General features: G+C 35.0%; 1 protein-coding gene and 1 long non-coding RNA gene across 2 annotated transcripts; one reads left to right on the forward strand and one right to left on the reverse strand.

Moving 5' to 3' along the window:
- The first annotated feature begins 74 nt into the window (after nt 1-74).
- abcg5 (ATP binding cassette subfamily G member 5) lies at nt 75-23,058 on the forward strand. Its single transcript, NM_001128690.1, is given in 14 exon segments — nt 75-149; nt 151-305; nt 2,405-2,526; nt 3,193-3,329; nt 5,624-5,722; nt 5,825-5,957; nt 8,063-8,202; nt 11,716-11,845; nt 11,934-12,147; nt 14,536-14,741; nt 18,790-18,928; nt 19,085-19,270; nt 21,614-21,726; nt 22,856-23,058. Coding segments are annotated over 13 exon segments (1,959 nt in total). The 5' UTR covers nt 75-149; the 3' UTR covers nt 23,041-23,058.
- LOC147841004 (uncharacterized) lies at nt 19,007-22,583 on the reverse strand. The gene is made up of 3 exons (XR_015505828.1): nt 20,905-22,583; nt 19,574-20,855; nt 19,007-19,519 (listed from the first exon to the last, which is right to left on the reverse strand). It is a non-coding gene; the product is annotated as an uncharacterized LOC147841004 (long non-coding RNA).
- Nucleotides 23,059-23,268: the final 210 nt, after the last annotated feature.

The following is a 23,268-nucleotide window of genomic DNA, read 5'->3' on the forward strand; positions in this document are numbered from 1 at the left end:
GAGCAAAGGTCCACTGATAAGGGTCGGCGTTTATGGTTCTAGTGCAGTGATATTAGCGTTCAGACAGCTGAAGACGTGGAGCTGGCTGTCACTTTGAGGACATTCAGAATAGTCAAGTTACAATAGTTTTGAATGCTGATGAGAGAGACAATGAGCCACTCTTATTCCATGAAGGATGTTGTCCAGAAGAATGGCTTGAATGGATCTTTTAAGGTGGTGTCAGAGATGGAGACGGCCCGTTCAAACCCAGACTACATAGAGCCGTCGAGCTGTCTGAGCGTCAAAAACGTGTCCTATTCTGTCAGGTAAGAACTGACAAAGATTGCAGTGATTGATTAATATTTTAAACTAACATTCTGTGAAAGTTATTGTTTAATTTTTAAGAATAATTTGTTATTAGGTTAATAACAAAATATAGCCTATTTATTAGGCTAAAAAATAATTCTGTCATCATTTACTCATTCTATGCTTGTTCCAAACCTGTTTGAGTTTCTACTGTTGTATATTGTTGAAAAGAGCCTTTGACTTCCATAGTATTTTTGTCAACTGCTACTGATTTTCAACTTTTTTCAGAATATTTTATGTTCATAAAATGTCATTTTTGGGTGAACTCTCTTTAATTCCTTCATTAACATAAACTGACATAAACTTTACTTAGGCTTACTTATGTACTTTGCTTTATGTGTTTTAAAAGAATCCAGCTGCTAACACAATAAACTACAGTATTTTTGAATTCCTACAAGCCTTGAAACATATATTTCTATTACTAATTTGCTTTAACATTGATTGTAGAAGATAGGAATTGAGCAGAAATATACTTTTATTTGTTTTTTGATAATTTTGTATCGTTTTGATCCTTCATTAGGTGCATAAAAATAATGTAAGGAAGGAATATTTTGAATGTTTTTAAAAAGATCAAATGTTTATATTTATGTTAAAATATTGAGAATTTTTGCTTAAATCTTGAGGATAAAAGATATATTTTACTATTTTACATTTGTCAACATAAGTTATTGCATGTGATAATGTGAACTAGCAATAATAAATACCTTTTTTAAGTTTAATTAAACTTAATGCTAATTAACATTTGTTTATTACATTAACACATTTTAGCAAATACAATTTTTAATTAAAAAACAATTATTAGTTAATGTTGAAAATAACAGTAATTGAGATTTATGAATGTTGTAGAATTTTTTTATTCTTTGTTACCTAATGTAACTAGTTAACTAAAGTTAAATTACATTATATAATTATTGTATTGTAGTGTATAATGCTTTAATTTATAAAGATGAAGAAATTCCTTGAAAATTAATAATTCTGATTACTTGCACAGTATCAATATGTTACTTGCATATCTTTTAATTTTCTGTTATAAAATCATAGCACCTTATATAAAAGTTATGAGCATATAATAATTAAACAACCAATAACCACAAAATTATCAGAGAATGAAAGCTTAAATGCCACAATCATACATTGTCTTGTTATCTCATTTTGTAAGACAACAGTTATACAGCTGTTATAATCCTGTATTATAACAGTACAATCCTGTATTATAACAATACAGTACAGTCTAATACACTTACTTGGACAGGTTAATCCAGAAAGTGAACCTCTGTTTACCCAGTAGTGTTTGTTCAAGAACTACTTAAACTGGGTCATGATTTTAAAGCATACAGTACCATCTTTATGTCTGTGTTTGTAGTAAACTTTACACATCATGTGTCAATTTATTCTACTAACCTTGACAGTGTAATAATACTAAAACTCGAATGAGAGTTAGTTGAATGTAATTTTACTCACAGAATCAGGCTCAAGTTACTTTATTTTATACCCATAGTAAACTAGGCTTCAATAAGCAATTACAGACAACTTCACATTCATATAATAGACAAAACAAAAAACATCAAACAACTTTAAACACTCAAAATGTCCTTATAACTCCATTACTTCATCTTATTATTTTAATAGCTACAGCAGGGACAAAACTGTTAATAGGATTGTTATGAAAGTCACTTAGAAGAATCTGGAACTGTTTACAGGTGACTATTAAAATAAAATTCAATTCATGTTTATTTCTATAGCACTTTTACAATGTAGATCGCGTCAAAGCAGCTTAAGATAGAAGTTTAGTAAACTGAATCTGTGTCAGTCCAGTTTTCAGAGTTTAAGTTCAGTTTAGTTCATTTCAGTGTGGTTTTTATCTCACAGCTGAAAGTCCAAACACTGAAGAGCAAATCCACCGATACGCAGCTTAACAAGTCCCAAAATAATTAAGCCAGTGGCGAGGAACAAACTTCACCAGTTGACTAAAGTGTAGGGAAAAAATATTGTCCAAAATACTGATAAGCTAACATATTTTTGCTCATTTCATATACATTTTATTTTCTCACTGTTACAGTGAACGTGTAGGACCCTGGTGGGATCTTTCATCCTTTCGAAAAAAATGGACAAGGCAAATATTAAACGAAGTGTCATTTCATTTGGACAGTGGCCAGATAATGGGAATTCTTGGAAACTCAGGTAAATGTCTTAAAATCTGTGAGAAAAAGAATGACTGCAATGATTTCAATTATAACACATTGTTAGAACAGAGCCTAGCTAACATGCTATTGACTTAAAAACATGTTCATTTGTGAAATTTACTGTGATATTTCACTCAAAGATGAACATTTAAAGTGTTTATTTCTCCCTCAAGGGGTTGCAAACCCTTATGAGTTTCTTTATTCTGTTGAACAAACAAGATCTTTTGAAGAAAGCTGAAAACTGATAAACCCTGACATTCATAGCAGGAAAAATAATAATACTAATATGTAAGTCAGTGGTTACAGGTTTCCAACTCTTTTTAAATGATCTTCATCTGTGTTCAACAGAAGAAGTACAAATAGATTTGGAAGGAGTGGAGGATGAGTAAAAGATGACAGGGTTAAAATTTTTGGGTGAACTCTCCCTTTAACTAAATACAATTTAATATAAGATGTTTTAAAATATTACAAAAAATAATAATATTTACAAATCTTTCCCAGTATTGTAAACCGTATATGGATTAGAACATGACAATAAGCAATAATAAAGAATGAACCTGGAAATGTATTATACATTTATATTACATTTACAATACATAATAGTTTCTTTAAAGGTCAGATGATATCCTCATATGGTAATAAACGTTTTGATCTTCTCCTCAAGGTTCCGGAAAGACCACTCTGTTAGATGCTATAGCAGGGCGCATTGGGAATTCTGGCAACCTTCAGGGAGAAGTGTTTGTGAATGGACGAAAGCTGAAAAGAGAACAGTTTCAAGACTGTTTCTCTTACGTTCTGCAGGTGAGATTAATTGTTATTAAAGGTAAAATTCCACCAAAATGACAGTTTACTGAGTATTTACTCAACTGCAGGTGCTTATAAACCTTTATGAGTTTCTTTCTTCTGTTAAACACAAAAAGAAAGTTGAAAACCGGTAACTATTGATTCCCATATAGAAAAAAACTAAATGCATGTCAATAGTTATAGGTTTTCAGCTTTCTTCAAAACATCTTATTTTGTAATCAAAAGAAGAGAGAAACTCATTATGTGTGCATGCTTCAAGTATAAATGTCAAGATGCATTTAACTGAACTCTAGCCAACAGTAGTGTACAGTATACATATGAAAAGCGATTGACTGACTGGAGGTCGCGTCTGCTGTGACCAAACTTAAGCAAATACTGTAAAGTTTGTGGAAAAGTTCATCTGTAGAGTCCGCTCTGAAATTGGCCGTTACACATGAGTTGGTTATAATATTCTTCTGAGCTACTCTTCCATATCTCACACTGAATTAAATAACTGTGGCGAGAGTGCCTCCTGTTTCAGGTCATTTTTACAGATTAAATTCATGACGCATGGAAGCTATAATCTAATCCAGTAATTAAAAGTGTTTCAATAGCTGAAGATAAACAAATGGGCTTGAATGGGAAGTTATGAAGAACTCATAATACAACTTATTTGAAGACTCCAATATCTATCGATTTTATTCCAATGTCATCAGCGGAAACCTAAAAAATGAAATACCTTCACATTTTAAGTTTATTTAACAAGAAATGTAACGTCTTAACTTACAATTTGTATATTTGTATTTTTTTAGCAGGGCCTGACCTTAACATTTATTTGATCACCGCTTAAAATAACCATTTTTGTGACATCAGTTGTGACATTCATGGCACAACAATTATAAAAGATATTTATGACACACTATCTCAACAACCTTTTTTATACAAAGAGATAATAATACTTAAACTCCAGGTACAGATAAGATTATATAAAATTAATGACATTTAAGAGCATTTGCCAACCCACGAGCAAAGTGTACAAACTGTAAAATGTTTCCAACGTAATATGTGTAAAACTAACTTAAAGCCTTTCGACACTTTGCTTATAGAACATTAGAGGTCAGCTCTGTTTAGATGAGGCTTTAATTAATTGAACATTCTCTTATTTTATGAATATACTGAGCAAATGTTTAAATGAATAGTGAAGTAAAAAAATATTTTATCATTTACTTACACTTATGCTGTTACAAACTTGTGTGACTTTCTTTTCAGAAGTACAAAAATTTAGATGTTTAGCAGAATGACCAAGCTGCTCATTTTCTGACAACCTCTATTGCTGGCCGAGATTGAGTGGTTTTTCTTTTGGGATATGTTGAAATGAATGAGAATTGGCACAAACTGTGGAAATTGTCGAGAGAAAAAAAAAAGATTTTAGACTGTAAACCGGGGTGTCAAACTCTGGAGGGCCGCAGCTCTGCACAGTTTAATTCCAACCCAGCTCCAACTTACTTAACTGCACGTTTCCAACAAGCCTAAAGGACTCAATTAGCTTGATCAGGTGTGTTTAATTAGGGTTGGAGCTAAACTGTGCAGAGCTGCTGCCCTCCAGGAACTGAGTTTAACACCTGTACTCTAAACAATCTCATTTGTTTTGGACTTTTGATTGATGCCGATGGAGGAAAGGGCTCACTACACTGAATAAACTGCTTTTGTTTACCACACTGGCTCCAATCTGTATACTCATAAAGCGAACATATTTTATTACCATTTACTCACAATCATGTGCTTCTAAACTTTTATTAATTTCATTCTTCTGCTGAACACAAAATATATTTTAAAGAATGTCGACAAAAGCAGCCATTGACATCCATAGTAGAAACAAAAAAATACTATGGAAGTCAATGGCTGATTCACCCAACATTCTTTAGTATTTTAACAATTTGAGGCCAAGTAAATAATGGCATCATTTGAATTATTTCATTCTTTTTTTGGGTGAACTATCTCTTTAAAGATTAGTTTTTAACTATTTTTATTTTAAAATTTGTTAAACAATAGAGAAATGGTCAACTGTTACTAATAAAAATTACTTGCAACTGTGCTTACTGCATTGTTTATCACATATAATGTAAAAACATGTACAGTGTTTTGTATAAGATTATCAATGCAAATGTTAATTCGTAGTATTTAAAATGCCTTAACTGACCTAAAATTTTGCACATTTTAATTGTATTATCAAGTCTCAATATGTAAACAGCCTTGATTTTGCGATTCTTCTTACAATGTTTAGCTGGGGAATGATGTTTTTTTCTTCATAGAGTGATAATCTCTTGAGCTACTTGACCGTGGAAGAGACTCTGACTTACACTGCACAGCTTGCTTTGAGAAAACACTCTGCTGAGGCCATACGCAAGAAGGTGAACCATCTCAAAACACAAAATTAAACAAATGATCAAGCATACATACATGCAACTTTAACAACATTTTTAATTTCCTTCTCTCTCTATGGTCTACATTAGGTAACTGCGGTCATGGCCGAGTTGAGTTTGGGTCACGTGGCTCACAGCGTGATTGGAGGCCGCGTTTTTCCAGGCATTTCTGGTGGAGAGAGAAGGAGGGTCTCCATTGCTAGCCAACTGCTTCAGGACCCCAGTGAGTGCATTACCCTCTGACTTGACATACCTGAAACGTATTCATGTTAACCTATAGTAGCAAGATGTTTTTTTATTTGTAATTTAATGTACAAAATAATATAGTAGAGATGTAGCTGCATGAAAATATCACAATAGTTACGGTTATCAGTATCATCGTGGATTCTTTAAAATAATGATTCATTTTAAAAATTACATACTGTATAAACTTAAAAACATTTACAACACTAAGTGTTATTTCTGAAAATTAACAAACATCGAAAATTTAGAGCTATATGTAATTTAGTAAGCATAAACCACATTAATATGGATTCCAATGAGGTGAAAGTTTTCCTAATATGTTTTTTAACTGTAACTTAAATAAGGAAATTAAATGTATGTCTAGATTTGTGACCTCAGACCACAAAACCAAGTCTTATGTCATACAAGAATATTTTTGGCAATAAACAAAAATACATTGTATGGATAAAGATCGTGTTCTTAGACGATATTGTGTAAATTTCCAACTGTAAATATATCAGAACATAATTTTTGATTGGCTCATGCATTGCTTTGAGCTTTATTTGTTCAACTTTAAAAGCGATTTTCTAAGTATTTAGATTTTTTTAACATTCATATTCCAGATATTCAGATCTTGGTCAAATATTTCTCAACCAGATAAACCATATCAATGCATATTTTGTTCAGAAAATGTACACTTATGACTTCATCCATTCATTTATTCATTCATTCATTCATTTTCCTTCTGTTTTGTCCCTTTATTAATCAGGGGTCGCCACAGCATAATGAACTGCCAACTTATCCAGCATATGTTATACACTGCGGATGCCTTTTCAGCTGCAACCCAGTACTAAGAAACATCCATACACACTCAATCACACAGATACACTATGGCCAGTTTAGTTTATTCAATTCACCTATAGCACATGTATTTGGACTGTGGGAAAAACTGGAGGAAACCCACGCAAACACAGGGCGAACATGCAAACTCCACACAGAAATGCCAACTGACCTAGTCGGGACTAAAACCAGCAATCTTCTTGCTGTGAGGCAACAGTGCTTACACTTGGGCCACCGTGGCGCCCATCCTTTGTAAATATATATAAAAAAACATTATTTCTGATGGGTAAAATGCATTGCTATGTGCTTTATTTGTTGTACTTTTAGAGATTTTCTAAATATATATATATTTTTAAATCCTCATATTGCAGATATTCAGAATATTGCTTTATTTTGACAAACCATATCAATGGATATATAAAATTTACTCTTATGACTTATGTTTTTGTGGTCCAGGGTCACATATAAAGACAACACAAGTACAACACTGTACTGTATCAAAACTACTGTATATTTTCTGTTTGCTTTGTTACAAATACCTCAACAGCAATGCATTATTACCAATCACAAAAGATAACAAACATAAGATTTTAAAGCTTTAATCTCAACTGAATTTCATCTCCATTTAATTATTAATTTGGTACAATATAAGATAAAATTTAGGAAAATTTAGGATTTTTTAAAATCATGCTAATTAAACACAATTTAAGTAATAACTCAAATTTCAAACCAAGTTTGTAAAACCAATAATGGTTCCATCCCTATGATGGATGTATATCATATTTTTATTGCCTCAAAAGATGCTACCCTCATATGTGCTTCAGCTGAATGTTATTTTAAATGCAGAGCGACCCACACATCGACCCTCTGAGGATTACTATGGAATGGACAGATGAGTAAAAGGGACTGAAGTGGAATATTAAAAAGTGGCAGACAGGGTTATCGCGTTTTTATTATTAAGCTGAGCTCCATGAGAGTCCCTCTGGATGCTTTATCAGGCTCTTTGGACCTCAGGGGTCTTCTGGGACCCTGGACTATGGATTAGTCGAGGCCACTCCAAAACTGAACACAAACCGGCAATTATAAGTGGCTTTCATCTGCTGCCTTCTCCAATCAAGCAGCAAATGAATTCATCAGCCAATTAATTTAGACAAAGGGGAACCTATTAATTGCTTTCACTGTCAAATTAATAAGACTCTGGAAGTTGTCTCTCAGAAGACAGAAGGTGGACTTTTTGTGAAAAGTTTTCATTTGCTTTGTTTGCAGAGGTGATCCTGCTGGATGAACCAACCACAGGCCTGGACAGCATGACAGCCAATCAGATTGTGATGCTGCTGGCAGAGCTGGCTAGAAGAGACCGAATCGTCATCGTCACTATCCACCAGCCCCGATCAGAGCTGTTCAGAGTGAGCTGATCATTTTCTGTTTTAAATAATGCAGTTGAAATGACTTGACTGAGAAAATGGTGTATAATTAAGCATACTTTCACAAAATTATAAGAATATAATAAGAATACATTATATTAATACAGCACCATTTAAACTTAAAATTAAATCCTGCATGGGAATAAGTGTAATATTTGGATTTGAACAGCAAAAAGTGTACTAAAAATAAGCTCTAAACAAGTGGGGTAATATTTTAATATTCTTTACAGACTTTGAAAACTGCCTTTACTTGATCTAAAAAAATGTGTAAAAATATTAATTAATTAATTAATTCCCTCTTTGTTGTTGGTGATGGGAGAGAGAATGGGATGAAAACTGTTTGCTATGTTTATGTGGTTGTTATCAACTGTGTAATCTGTACTAATATGCAAATAGAATAATAATAAAAATATTGTTAAAAAACAATAATAGAATTAAGAAAGAAATTAAGAAAAACTTACAGAATAATAATAAACGATCATTAATACTAATTAAATTTTTATAATACCCTTCATATATGAAATAAAAATATTTGTGGTATTAATATTAAATACAAATATTAGCATTATAAGTAAACAATAATAATTAGTGATAAATAATAAGTAGTATTATAAGTAAACAAAATAAAACATACACAACAGTAACAAGCTAAAGTAAATGATGCATGACTCAATTAACATTTACAGTAAATAAAGTAAAATGAATACAAAATAAGAATATATTATAGGACTGCAAAATATATTTCGTTTCAGCATCAATATCACAATGTGATCATTCGCAATAGGATATGCAAGCATATGCAATGTTAATTTTGGATCCCATGTGTTTTTGATGCCTGAGATTTGTATAATGATTTTAAAAGCATTCAGATATAGGACATTGTATTAATTAAATTTTATATAACTATTTTTATTTTTATCATTTAGTTACTTTACTTGAATACTATTAGACTCAGGAAATGATAAAACACTTTGTTTATCACTTTGTTGGGCCCACTTTATATTAAGTGTCGCTTATGCAGGTGAACTTACAGGGTAACTAGATGTGTAAGTAGTATATAACTACAGGGTATGTACATACTGGTACATGGTATTTACTTGTGTAATACTGGTGTAATTACACACATGTAACAACATACTGAATAATATGTATCAGTAAGTTCAAATATGTAACAGGACAACAACACTAAAAAAAGTACATATCTGTAACAAAGAATTACATAAGTGCACTGTATAACAACAATATGTACCTGCAGGTGCTTTCCCACTTCCACACGTGTTTGCATATCATGTAAAGATTGTGTTACCAATTTCAAGGAGTTTCTAAAGGAGTTTCTGTCTTGGGCCAAGTGAAAGTAAAGGGAGACACGCCTGAAGTGATAGCAGCCGGAAGCACTGTAGTTTTTAACAGATGTGTCAAAATTATTGAGCCACTCTCAGAGACTTGTGTAACGATTGAACCCTCAGTATGGTCATCTTTGCCTGGTGGATTACTTGTGTCCAGCAGTTTGCATTCTCTACCTGCAAAATGCAATGTCCAAATACCTGTACTGCTGAGAAATAAGACACAAATTGATTTGGCAATGTCCTGTTGCAATGTAAATTGCTCCTTTGCAATGTCCTGTTACACATTTTAACTTACACATACTATTCAGTGTGTTGTTAAATGTGTGTAGTTACACCAGTATTACAAAAGTAAATACCATGTACCAGTGTGTACATACACTGTATATACTAACACATTTAGTTACCATGTAAGTTTACAGGTATAAGCGACACTTAATATAAAGCAGGACCCTTTGTTGTTATGCATGAAAATACTCACAACACATGCAAATGCAAAAATGCACTGCATTAGATTTTATGGAGCTGCACTCCCATACTGTGAAAAATTAAGCTAGTACAACAACAAAAACAAAACAAAACATAATCCTTATGTACATAATTCTTTCCTTTCAGTTTTTCTTGTTCACTCAACTTTTGAAAACAACAACTGCACAGACCTATAATCATTTGTCAGTTATACAAAAAAACATTCAGTTGGTTTAACATAAGATTATTAGTTTTCTGAAGAGGTGAACTACTCTATAACAAATCTTTTTAAGTTGTGCCAACTGAACATTTTTGTCTGCAGACCTATATTGTCTGAAGTTTAGTGAAAAAAAAAAACAACTTTTGGAAATTACTAAGAAATAATACATTATCAGAACAAACAAACATAGTTCAATTGAAAAAAAAAACCACAAACAAAACAAGAGACAACTGTTAACAAAACATTTATTAGACACAGCTTAATAACAGGACAGGAGGCAAAACAACAATAACGGTAAACAAGACAATAATAAAAACATGGCAGGACAAATAGGGAAGGATGCTTTGTAATGCTTCACTGGAAAAAACAAGACTTAACAAAGAGTCTGTGTGAATGAGGTGTCTTTATAGTGCTTGTAATCAGTGCATCATGAGTCAAAAAATATAAATTACAAATTAATTATCATTTCAAATTGCTGCAGTAGTGTTTTGTTGTTGTTAATACTAATGTCATTTTTGTTATTATTGTTGTTACTAATATTTTTGTTGTTGTTTTTAGGGTTAGAAATTAACCTTCATTTTTTCAAGTGAGGAGATCTGAAAAGTAGACTTAAAGTAACAAGTTGACAGAAGCTTTTTTGGGTGCTCACAAAACCTGTTAAATGTAGTTGTACAGACATTTTTACTGATATTTGCCAAACCACAAAAAAAAGAAAATAATAATAATTATTATTTTACATGAGAAAAAAAAATCTGTAAAAATGTCTGTGTTAAAATTGTTCAAGTATTTTTTACAATGCACTGCAGAATCATCCCAATCCATCTATATATAAACATATCACAATATATATATATATATATATATATATATATATATATATATATATATATATATATATATATGTATATATATATATATATATATATATATATATATATATATATATATATATATATATATATATATATATATATATATATATATATATATATATATATGTATATATATATATATATATATATATATATGTATATCACAAATAAAATAACAATGCAATGTTACAATTATCCAATATGCAGCAGGCCTAATATATTACATTTGTATAGCACCTTTCATACATAAAATACATAAACAGACTTCATCTTGTTTAAAAGATAAAAACTAAAAGATCTTTCACATCTTCTTACATGTGAATGCTTGGAGTTTGTCTTGGGTGAAAGATTTCAGACTTTTGAGAAATTATTGTTAAAAGCACCTGATCTGGAGTGTTTGAAATGAGTATGAAAAAATGTCACTACTGTTACTACCAAAAGCTACTTTGGATGAACGACTGCTCATTAATCTATTGTTTGAATCTGTTTAATGGGGTTAAGTTCAGTGTACTCAACAACATGTACCCATAATTATTCAATATGATAGTCCTAAATTATGCAAAATGACTGAAACTCATTTACATTTTTCCAGATCTTTAACAGAATAGCAATCATGAGTCAAGGGGAGCTGGTGTTTTGCGGAGAGCCTCATAAGATGGTGGATTTCTTCAGCAGCTGCGGATACGAGTGTCCCGAATACTGCAACCCCTTCGACATTTATGGTAGCCATTTAGAATCTCATATTTAAGGATCTCATAAGGACTGAGTGAATTTCAAAGCCGAAACTAATGGATTGTTTGTGGTTGGTAGTGGATCTGACCTCTGTGGACACACGCTGCAGCGAGAGGGAAGCTGCCACCTACAGGCGCATGCATGATATCACGTCAGCCTATCAGAACTCAGAGATCTACACTAACATGCAGGAAAAGATTGAACAAAGCTGCCAGAGACCAGACAAACCCATGATTCCCTTTAAAAGCAAAGAGTCCCCCAACTGCATATCCAAACTTGGGGTCCTCCTGAGGTAAAACAGTAGTGACAACACTGAGTCAGAATGTTAAACCTTTTTTTCGTATTACTTGATTGAACAAGAAGGGATAATATAAGATTATTGGGATACTATAAAGATACTATAAAGAGTATTGGGACACTATAAAGATTGACACTACTGAACCATCATTGACTCTCAAAAAGCAAACACACCTGTTCTGACAATGAAAACTAACAATTTACAATAAGGCATTATTATGGCCTGACCATAATATACCTGACCAGATCATTAATGAGTTAATACTTTACAATAAGGTTCCAATTATGTTAATGCATTTACTAACATGAAAAAACAATAAATACTATATTTAAAAGGGGACATATAATGCAAAAGTCTCTTGTATAAGGTGTTTAAACACAGCTGTGTGGTAATAGCAAGTGTATATAGAAAACCTCTAATGCAGAGGTGTCCGAATTTGGTCCTGGAGGGCCAGTTTCTTGCTGAGTTTAGCTCCAACTTGCTTTAACACACCTGCCTGGAAGTTTCTAGTAAATCTAGTTAGAGCTTGATTAGCTGGTTCAGGTGTGTTTGATTAAGGTTGAAGCTAAACTCTCCAGGACTGCGTCTGAAACCGCCTACTCAGTAGGTACTGCATTTGAATTTAAATGTACTGCTTGACTGTTAGAAAAGTACGTTCTATACAGTATGAATGTGAAAAGCATGAATGGAAATCTACACCCGCCATTTTGTCATGGTCATGTGACCTACCTGCGTCGGTTGCGTTGCTTCACTTTCATTCATGAAATCTCTCGCGGGGCATTATGGGATAGCACAGCGTGCATGGGATGCGCATTCCAGAATCTCGCCAGAAGTAGTAAGTCATCCGGGTACTTCTCGCATACTGATTTTCCAATTTTATGAATTCGGACATACTACTCGGCTTGCATACTAATTTTAGCGTACTATATAGTATGGAAGTTTGCGGTTTCAGACGCGGCCCAGGGCACCGGCCCTCCAGGACTGAGTGTGGACACCCCTGCACTAATGGTAGTAATCAATTCTATTCTTTTAGTCACACTTGATAAAAACAGTCTGCAGAAACACTTTGAATAACATTCTCCCTTTGTACATATCATCAGTAGGGGAAAGCCGGCTATTAGTGATGATTGCTTCCTTATTAGCATAAACAGCCTTGAGTGAGAAGCAGCCATCTGTCATTAAGGCTGATTTATACTTCTTTTCCGGTGCAGCCTGTGCACAGTTGCATAGCCCTTGCCGTGGCTGACATCACGCTGAAGCACACCTCTCAAAAAATGTTACTACACATTGCAACGCCATGTAGTGCAAGCTCTGTGATTGGTCAGTTTGGTAGTGGTTGTGAGCATGGGTGGGGCAAAGAACCGCGAGCCTGATGAAGCGATTGTTTACATGTGTTGAGTCCTATGAAGGAGCTCCAGGTGGAGACTTTTGTTGTGTGTTTACATTATGATTAAAGTTGTTGCTCGTCCACCGGTTCCGCCTCTAAATGAGTGAGTTTAAGCTATTTATACATTAAGGTAGCGTTCAGAAAAAAACAAAACACCAGCAAAGAAACTCGACACAGAGGAACATAAAAATCCACTACGAGCTAGCATTTTGGAAGTGTTATTGTTTTTGTTATTATTATTACAAACAGCACACAGAAGTATAAATCTACGACTACATGCAAGACAGGTGTCGTGGGTCATGCCGATCACTCAACGCAGAAGTATAAATCAGCTTTTAGAGTTTTGAATCTGCTGCAATGGTGACTTATAGATGTGACAATTTCATTTGAATTTAAAGAGACAGTCACCAAAATGGCACAATTTTGGAATCAAAGCCTAAAAGTGACAGTTTCAAAAAGTTATGAAACATTATTTGTGGGCTATTTTGAGCTGAAACTTCACATACACATTGTAGGGACATCAGAGGCTCTTGTAAAAGGGGCATATTAGGTCCCATTTAATACATTTATTTCAATGAATTTGTTAAATCATAGTGCATTAACTAATGCTAATTAGCCCAATAATCTTTTAATAAATGTTGAAAGTAACATTGGCTATGATTAATAAATGTTGTACAAGTATTGTTTATTTTTAGTTTACTCATCCTCCACTTGCTTCAAACCTGTTTGAGCTTCTTTCTTCTGTTGAACTGTGGATATTATAGATGTCAATGGCTGTTTTTTTTCCCCTGATCATCTTCATAATATTGTGCTTTGTGTTCAACGGAAAAAATAAATTCATAGTTAATGAGTTAATGTTGAGACAATTTTCATCTCTTTAACTAAAATGAACTAACGGAACCTTGTTTTAAAATGTGACTAGATTATCTTAATAGTCCATAATGTTAATGCTATTTTTATTCATACATTTTTTGCTCCTTTACATGCACACACAGACGGACCTTTCGCAATGTGTCCCGTGACAGGATGGGTATTCTCATGCGTCTCTCTCAGAATCTCATCTACGGCCTCTTCATTGCTTTTTTCCTCATGAGGCTTGGTAAGGATGTGACAAAAGGTGCCGTACAGGACCGAATCGGCCTAATCTACCAATCCATGGGTGCATCTCCCTATACCGGAATGCTGAATGCTGTGGCTCTATGTAAGTATACAGATAACAATCGATGTATTGTTCTATGCAGCCTGCAATCTGAGTGAAATCATTTTCCATCATGATTTACAAGAACAGCATATAATTCTTTTACCTGTATTTACTAAAATATGTAAAATGTTAATCATACAAATTTTTATTTTTGTTTTGGGTAAATGGGTAAATCTAGTGGTTTAAGGCAGGTTTTATCAAACTTTTCAGCTTGCGAACCCCAAAATAATTCCAGTGACTCACGACCCCCACTATTCATGGAGGTGGTTTCAAACATGCAAACATTGCACAGACACACTAATAGAAACTATATAAGCAAGCTTATTGACAACACAAAATCATGCAACGGAATAAAAACCATATAATTTTTTATAGTCGTTATTCATTAGTTTAGTTTAATATTAACCTCACCTAATGAGAATGGTAGGCATAATAATTACAGCACAAGATTCTTGGTTTAATTTTAGAGAAAATATGATAATTCTAATAGTTTAATAACATATGATATTTCACCAAGCCCATTGTCTCACGACCCCTACTTTAGGATCCACTGGTTTAAGGGTTACTGGCTTAAAATTAAATTCCACTGTACTCCACTGTAGTCCTTAAATATAGACTTTTAATATTTAATAAAATGATTCTTAGTCTAAATATGCCTGATTTGGTTTATAAACTGGTATATAAAGTTGTGTATGAAAAATGTATGTTAAAATATATATATATATATATATATATATATATATATATATTGTATGTTAAATATGTATGTATGTATCTAATTACATACAATTAAAGTCAGAATTATTAGCCCCCCTGTTTATTTTTCCCCCAGTTTCTGTTTAACTGACAGAAGACCTTTTCAACACATTTCTAAACATAATAGTTTTAATAACTCATTTCTAATAACTGATTTATTTTTCTTTGCCATGATGACAGTGAATAATTTTTTACTAGATATAGTTCAGGACACTTCTATACAGCTTAAAATGACATTTAAATGCTTGACTAAGTTAATTAGGTTAACTAGGCAAGTTAGGGTAATTAGGCAAGTAAATGTAGAATGATTGTTTGTTCTGTAGACTATTGAAAAAAAACTGCTTAAAAGGTCTAATAATTTTGACCTTCAAATCTTTTTTTTTAATTAAAACCTGCTTTTATTATAGTCGAAAACAAATAGGACTTTCTCCAGAAGAAAACGTATTATCAGACATACTGTGAAAATTTCCTTCCTCTGTTAAACATCATTTGGAAAATATTTTAAAAATAATTATTTAATAATTATCTAATAATTCTGACTTTAACAGTATATACTAAAAAAGTACACTTTCATTGTTTTGATTAGCTTAGATAAAGTAGAAATATTCCTGTCTTTGCTTTTGTACTTAGTGAAGTTTATTCATAAACTAATTTCGAGAGGAGCACGTGATTATGATTGAACACAGCTGGTTCTGCATTAGCATGCATGATCCACCAATCAGGCCATTCCTAACCCACTATAAAGAGCCAGGGTTTTTTCATTGCAGTCATCTTCGATTTGAAGAATCCCCCTTTCCACCCCTACCTTTTCACCTTTCCCTCCATAGGGCAGCACGGTGGCCCAGTGACTAGCACTGTTGCCTCACAGCAAGAACGTCACCGGTTCTAGTCCCTTAACAGGCCAGTGGTCGTTTCTGTGTGTAGTTTTGCATGTTCTTCCTGTGCTTGCGTGGGTTTACCCCGGGTCCTCCGGTTTCCTCCCACATTCCAAAAACATGCACAACAAGTAAATTGATAAATCTAAATTTGCAATACAGGTAATCTCATAATGCAGCATATCTTTTAATAGCATTCAATTTTTAGTCATCAGCTCTTATTAAGGGGGAGTTGTCGAGATCTACCTGAGCTCGAGGCTCCCCTCTCTTCCTCCAAACGGGAGGGAGCCCAGGGCTCAAGAACCTTCGAGCTCAGTGATCCCTCCCGGGACAGCATGCCAAACTTGCTTATAATCAATCATCAGCTAAGTGTAAACTCTTGAAATATAAATATTTATTACCAGAATTGAGGCAATGTTTTAGTTTAATAACTTTTGTTAAACATTAAAAGCAGAAAAAACAGTGGTGGTGATGGGTGACGAATGAGAGCATAAACATCTCTTGCAGTCATAAATATTCCAAAAGTTGCTGTTTTTATTAAATGTATGTGAGCAATCCCAGCATTATGGGCACTCAAAGCGCTATACACAATGGGGGAATCTCCTCATCCACCACCAGTGTGCAGCATCCACCTGGATGACGCGACGGCAGCCTTTTTGCACCAGACCGCACACCACACACCAGCTGATTGGTGGAGAGGAGACAGTGATGAAGCCAATTGAAATATGGCAATGGTTAGGAGGCCATGATGGACAGAGGCCAGTGGGCAGATTTGGCCAGGATGCCGGTGTTAAACCCCCACTCTTTTTTGAAGGACATCCTGGGATTTTTAATGACCACAGAGAGTCGGGACCTCGGTTTAACGTCTCATCCGAAAGACGGCGCTCACTGAGCAGTATAGCGTCCCCGTCACTATACTAGGGCATTAGGACCCACACAGACCGCAGGTTGGGCGCCCCCTGCCCATATAGAAAGTATGTGCTGGCATTACGAAATATCTGTTTATGTTTTCCAAAACAACTAACCACAGAGTTATAAAATCAGAAAAATATCAGTCTGTAAACATTTTTTATATTTTAAATAAGGAAAATAAACATGCATTATTATGGATGTCACAAAAAAGTTTGCAAGTTTACAGTCTACAACATACTTTGTAAAAACATTCCGTGAATAAAGCTGCACAACCCAAAAGAAATAATGCTAATCAAGAGAATATGAGTTGGCTCACTTTAGAATAAAAATCGTTGATTTTTTTTAATTTTACATTTATGAGGGAAAAGGTTCGTTATGAATGTGACATCTCTCCGTTATGGATGTGACAGATGTGAAATTGGCACTTGTGTCACTTTGGTAAATCAAATATAACTATTTGAAAACATTGACAAAGACATTAATGAGTATTTTTAAAGTACTGTAAAATACTTGCTTGCAAAAAAAAAAAATGTAGAAACCATTTTTCTATTTTGGTAGAAACCTCATTTTTTTTTCTTGGCAAAGTTGGCGTTAGCATGGAATTGCTCATGTCTCCTTGAAACACAACTCCTCACTACAGAAACTTGAACTTGCAATCTTTAAAACTAAAGATCCCTTCCATTAATCGACTAAAATTTCTACAAAATATATATAAACAAGGCACCAAAATTCTAAAAATAAGGCATAATTGTGTGGGTGTTTGTTTTATTTGATAATTTATAGTTGAGTATTACCAGAAACTGCAGTTTTCCAATAATTTTATACAAAATTAGGTAATTTCTAATAGATTACTTTCTGCATCTGCTGTATTTTGCCAGTAAAAATCCTCTCAAATCCCAAGTAGAGCTATTGTGCATCTCCAGAAAAACACAGCACTGTTTCATGACTGAATGAATTCGCATTTTTGAATGAATCATTTTAACGAATGACTCTGCAACTCACTTACAAAGACGACCAAGAGCTTTAAACAAAACATTTGACTTAACGACTCAATGTCTGACTATTTAAGACAGTGGTTCGTCACCTCCTACTGGAAAAAAGTGAAGCATAAAACATGTTTTTCTGTCTAATTTTCTACATATTTGTGCAGCAGTCATATCTTTCCCTCTAAATTGTGAAGGCAGTCTCTGGGCAGAATTGATTGTGATGCAGCAGTTAGACTGATTACGCCAGTGCAATAGGGAAATGTAATCCGTGACCTTAAGCTTGATAATAGCTCATATCTTACTGTAGGTCACCAGATAACAGCGAAACACACAGTAGGTGCATTGCCTCACAAATTGCCCTGGCATGTCCAGAATATTGCTTGCCCTTGAACTTAGAGCTCTTGATATAGATAGCACATAATTATAACACAAGGCGCGTCTGCTACTGTATATTTACTTTCCGTTCATGCAGTTTTAATAAAGAAAAATCACTAAAAGCTGTTTTCTTTTTTCCAACAGTCCCTGCTTTGCGGGCCATTTCTGATCAGGAGAGTAAAGATGGTTTATACCAGAAATGGCAGATGTTTCTGGCTTACATCATCCATATCCTACCCTTCAGTATTATCAGTGTGTTCATCTTCGCCTCATTCCTGTATTGGTAAGTATGGGTGTGTGTTTGTTTGAGCAACTCGAGTTCATCCGAGCTTGCGTCGGGGTAACTTGGGTTCAGATGTCAGGGCAATGTCCGCGGGATCAAATAAAGCAAGCGCTTTGTGAATCGTGACCACATGCAGTGTTTGTTTCTGTGTTTTAGGACCGTAGGCATGAACCCAGATCCTGTGCGCTTCCTGTGTTTTTCAGCCGTGGTCATGGTGCCTCACATCATTGGTGAACTCTTAACACTGGTCTTGTTGGGTGTCGTCCAAGACCCCAATATGGTCAACAGTGGAGTCGCTCTTCTCAATATAGCAGGAATCATGGTGGGCTCTGGATTTCTGAGGTAAAGAAATTATTTTGATTTTCAAATGTCAAAATATTGTTTTGATTCATCAGCTGTGTCCGAAATCACATACCTCCCTACTATATAGTATGTGAAAAACAGTATGTGAGCCAAGTGCTGTAGTAAGTCCGAATCAATAATATTCAAAAAACAGTAGATGAGAAGTACTTGGATGACCTACTACAGAGGTCCTCAAACTCCTGGAGGGCCACAGCCATGCACAGTTTAGTTCCGTCTCTGCTTCAACCCCTGCTGAAAAATCCAGACTAGGCTGGTTTAAGCTGGATTTTTCAGCAGGGACACGCTCACATTAAAAAAAAAAGTCTGAAAGACTCAATTAGTTTGATCAAGTGACTTTAATAAAGGTTAGAGCTAAAATGTGCAGTAAAGGTCCGGTATTACCACGTGACCTGACCAGATTTCTTGTCGGGTAAATTTCTGAATAAAATGCGGTAGCGGTCAGTAATTCTGTTGTAATTTGAACTGGAGCAGGCGGGCTAGCAATTTAGCATTCCCGAGTCTCTACGTTATTTCGGAACATAATATCTGTGATTTCCTCATTCTTATTGAGCACCGGTACAGCCCATGCTCACAACATTTACACATGATAAATGTATGATCAGGGCTTTCTGCACAGGCTTTACCAACATGGGAGAGCAAAGTGAAGATGTGCTGTCCCCCTCAGCTTGCATTAATGCTAAGAATTTAATGTTAAGAAACCCACATCAAGCAAGTCTGATGTATGGGAGTTTTTTTCATGCGTCAAAGACGCAAATAGGAAAAAATTACCCTTTGTGCGATGTGATAATACCTCAAAGTTTTACCCATTAGCAGTCACAAGACTGGAACCTCAGGGTAAAGGCGGAACTTATGTCTTATCACAAAGGGGCAAACAAAACTGACATTTAGCCTACAATCTTTACACTACCTACAGTTGTATCTGTTATCTTTCTTCCGGTAGTATCCAATTTAAACGTGAGATTTTGAAAACCAAATCTAAATTTAGTGGGAGTGCTCAAGTCGGGTAGAAAATAATTCTAAGTGGGCAGCAGGTAAACAAAGGCTGAATATATATGGCGGGAGTGGCCGGGTGTGGAATGAAACCTCACGGGAACAGGTGGGAGCAGGGATCTCCTCAGTGCAGAGCTGTGGCCCTCCAGGAACTGAGTTTGACACCAGTGACCTACTAAAGTACATCCAGTGAGCTTCTGTAGTGCACATCCAATGGAGGCTACACTATCCCATGATGCCACACGAAAGAGTTCATGAATGGAAGTGATGGTCATGTGATAATGACAAATGGCAAGGTATCATTTCCTTTTGATGGTCTAATTATCATTAGAGTATTACTAGTAAGGGCTGACGCGTTGGCGCAGTGGGTAGCACATTCGCCTCACAGCAAGAAGATCGCTGGTTCGAGCCTCGGCTGTGTCAGTTGGCATTTCTGTGTGGAGTTTGCAGTCCTCTGGGTGCTCCTGTTTCCCCCACAGTCCAAAGAAAAGTGGTACAGGTGAATTGGGTATGCTAAAATTGACCATAGTGTATGAATGTGTGTGGATGTGTGTTTCCCAGTGATGGGTTGTGGCTGGAAGGGCATTCGCTGCATAAAAAAATATGTTGGTGGTTCATTCCACTGTGGCGACCCTAGATTAATAAAGGGACTAAGCCGAAAAGAAAATGAATGAATAAATATTAATAGAAGTCTGTCTGCTGATACTGCTCCACCAACAGACATTCTTCTGACTAAAAAAACTTTGCCAGTAAAATTGACATTGTAGCGAAGGGGTGTGCTTGGACACCTGTCAAAAGGGAAGAATTGATCAAGAAAATAGTGGCCAGGTAGTGGGTCAGTTTGGCAAATTACATCAGCTGTGTCTTTGCAGTGATTGTTCAGGAGAGATGGCATAAAACCGAGGCCAAAAGGGAGCGAGACACCTATCGGGGAAGCAGGGATCATGAGTGGATGTTTTCAAAAAACTTTGCTTACCCCGACCTGTCTTCTTCCTCATCCAACAAACCACAGCCGTATCACAAACGCATAATACTCTAATGAGAATTAGTTGCCATGTAGTTGCAATGTAACTTATGAGTTAAAGGGACCATCAAAATTAAGTGATACCAGTAGGATGTGCACCCAAATTCCAATCATATTATTCTCATTCAAACTATATAGAATATACTTTTCCAATGGTAGTGTGATAAATTTCAAACTCAAGTGTTGTACTACTCTAGTACAGCATTAAATCCACTGTACAGCATTAAATCTACTGGAACCAATTATGCATTATATTCTTATAGCACACAGTTTGTTCATGAATGTGTTACATTTTATGTTCCTTCCAGGGGTTTTAAACAAATGCCTGTGGTGTTCCAGTGGTTGAGTTATCTAACTTTCCAGAAGTACGGCTGCGAGCTCCTGATTGTCACGGAGTTCTATGGCCTCAACTTTACCTGCAGTAAGAAAAATCTTTTCTTTTCAGTCAGATTTTTTTGTAAAATGGAAGAGAAGGCAGTAACTGTATTTTTAAAATTAAATTAAAAACAGACTCTGTCACACACAAAGACACACACATGAACAATACACATACACACACATAAACTATAGACAATGCAAGGATCCAAATTTTTAAGCCGACACTGCAATATTCTATAAAAAATGTCAAATTTGTTTTTAAAATAGTTTAAAGTTGCCAAGAATCAGAAGTTAATCCCCCCATATTGTGACGTACATATGTTTAGAAAATTAAAAAAGGGAAGAGAAGGGTGGTGCCTGATTTTCTTTGGGAGCCGATTAATTTGTTTTAAGATGGGCTTTACTAACAAAATGTTGGAAGATTAATCAATGGACGAAGGCAGGCACTGACAGCCCCACCCTAAAGGCATTCCATGTGACCAGAAGTGAAGAAAATTCATTTTAAGGGGGGGAGGGTAAGGTATTTGATAATAGATTACAAGGGTAAATGAATTATTACAGGCGACGCAGTGGCACAATGGGTAGCGCTGTCACCTCTCAGCAAGAAGGTCGCTGGTTCGAGCCTCGGCTGGATCAGTTGGCATTTCTGTGTGGAGTTTGCATGTTCTCCCCGTGTTTGTGTGGATATCACCTGGGTGCTCCGGTTTACCCCACAGTCCAAAGACAGGCGGTGTAGGTGAATTGGGTTGGCTAAATTGTCCGTTGTGTATGAATGTGTGAATGGGGGTTTCCCAGTGATGTGTTGCGGCTAAAAGGGCATTCACTGCATAAAAGATATGCTGTATAAGTTGGCGGTTCATTCTGCTGTGGCGACCCTAGATTAATAAAGAGACTAAGCCGAAAATAAAAAAAAATGAATGAATGAATGAATGAATGCTTACAAAATAATGGTGCACAAACATCGTTTATAACAAGCACTACTAAATACATATGAAAATAAGAAGTCTATTTTGATTTCATTCTGACTTTAAGTGCATCACTGCAGAATAAAAGATATTTTTGAACAAATTTTTTATATCACTTTTGCCTGAATCTTATTTCGATTCACTGTTTTTAACAGATATAATGCATACGTTTTCCAGACTAACCTCTTTTCTCTCTCTCACTCTCAGCCCCTATAGCTGGCTTGCCAGGAGAGTGTCTGGTAGACAGTGGGAATATGATCATAGATCAGGGTTATCCTGGAGCTCTGTCCCGTTACACTCAAGACTTCCTGTTGCTCTATGCCTTCCTGCCCGCTCTTGTGATCCTGGGCATCATGAGCTTCAAGATACGAGACCACCTCGTCAGACGCTGAGCCTCCATGTGTGTGCACGTGTGTGTGTTATTGTGTACAGAATGTTCTTTATTTTGTATTTTTGTAGATCATATATTGTAGGTTATATCCAGACAAAATCACTATAGAAGCTAATGCTTTTCCATGGAAACACATCAATTTTTTTCCGTAAAGTTTTGTACTATAATGTGATTTTAAATGTGACTGAACAAATAATCTATTATTATAAGACAGCTGTTTTGTCTTTGC

This window comes from Danio rerio, chromosome 13 (genome assembly GCF_052040795.2).
Source record: "Danio rerio strain M-AB ecotype USA chromosome 13, GRCz13ab, whole genome shotgun sequence".
NCBI classification, from domain to species: Eukaryota; Metazoa; Chordata; class Actinopteri; order Cypriniformes; family Danionidae; genus Danio; species Danio rerio.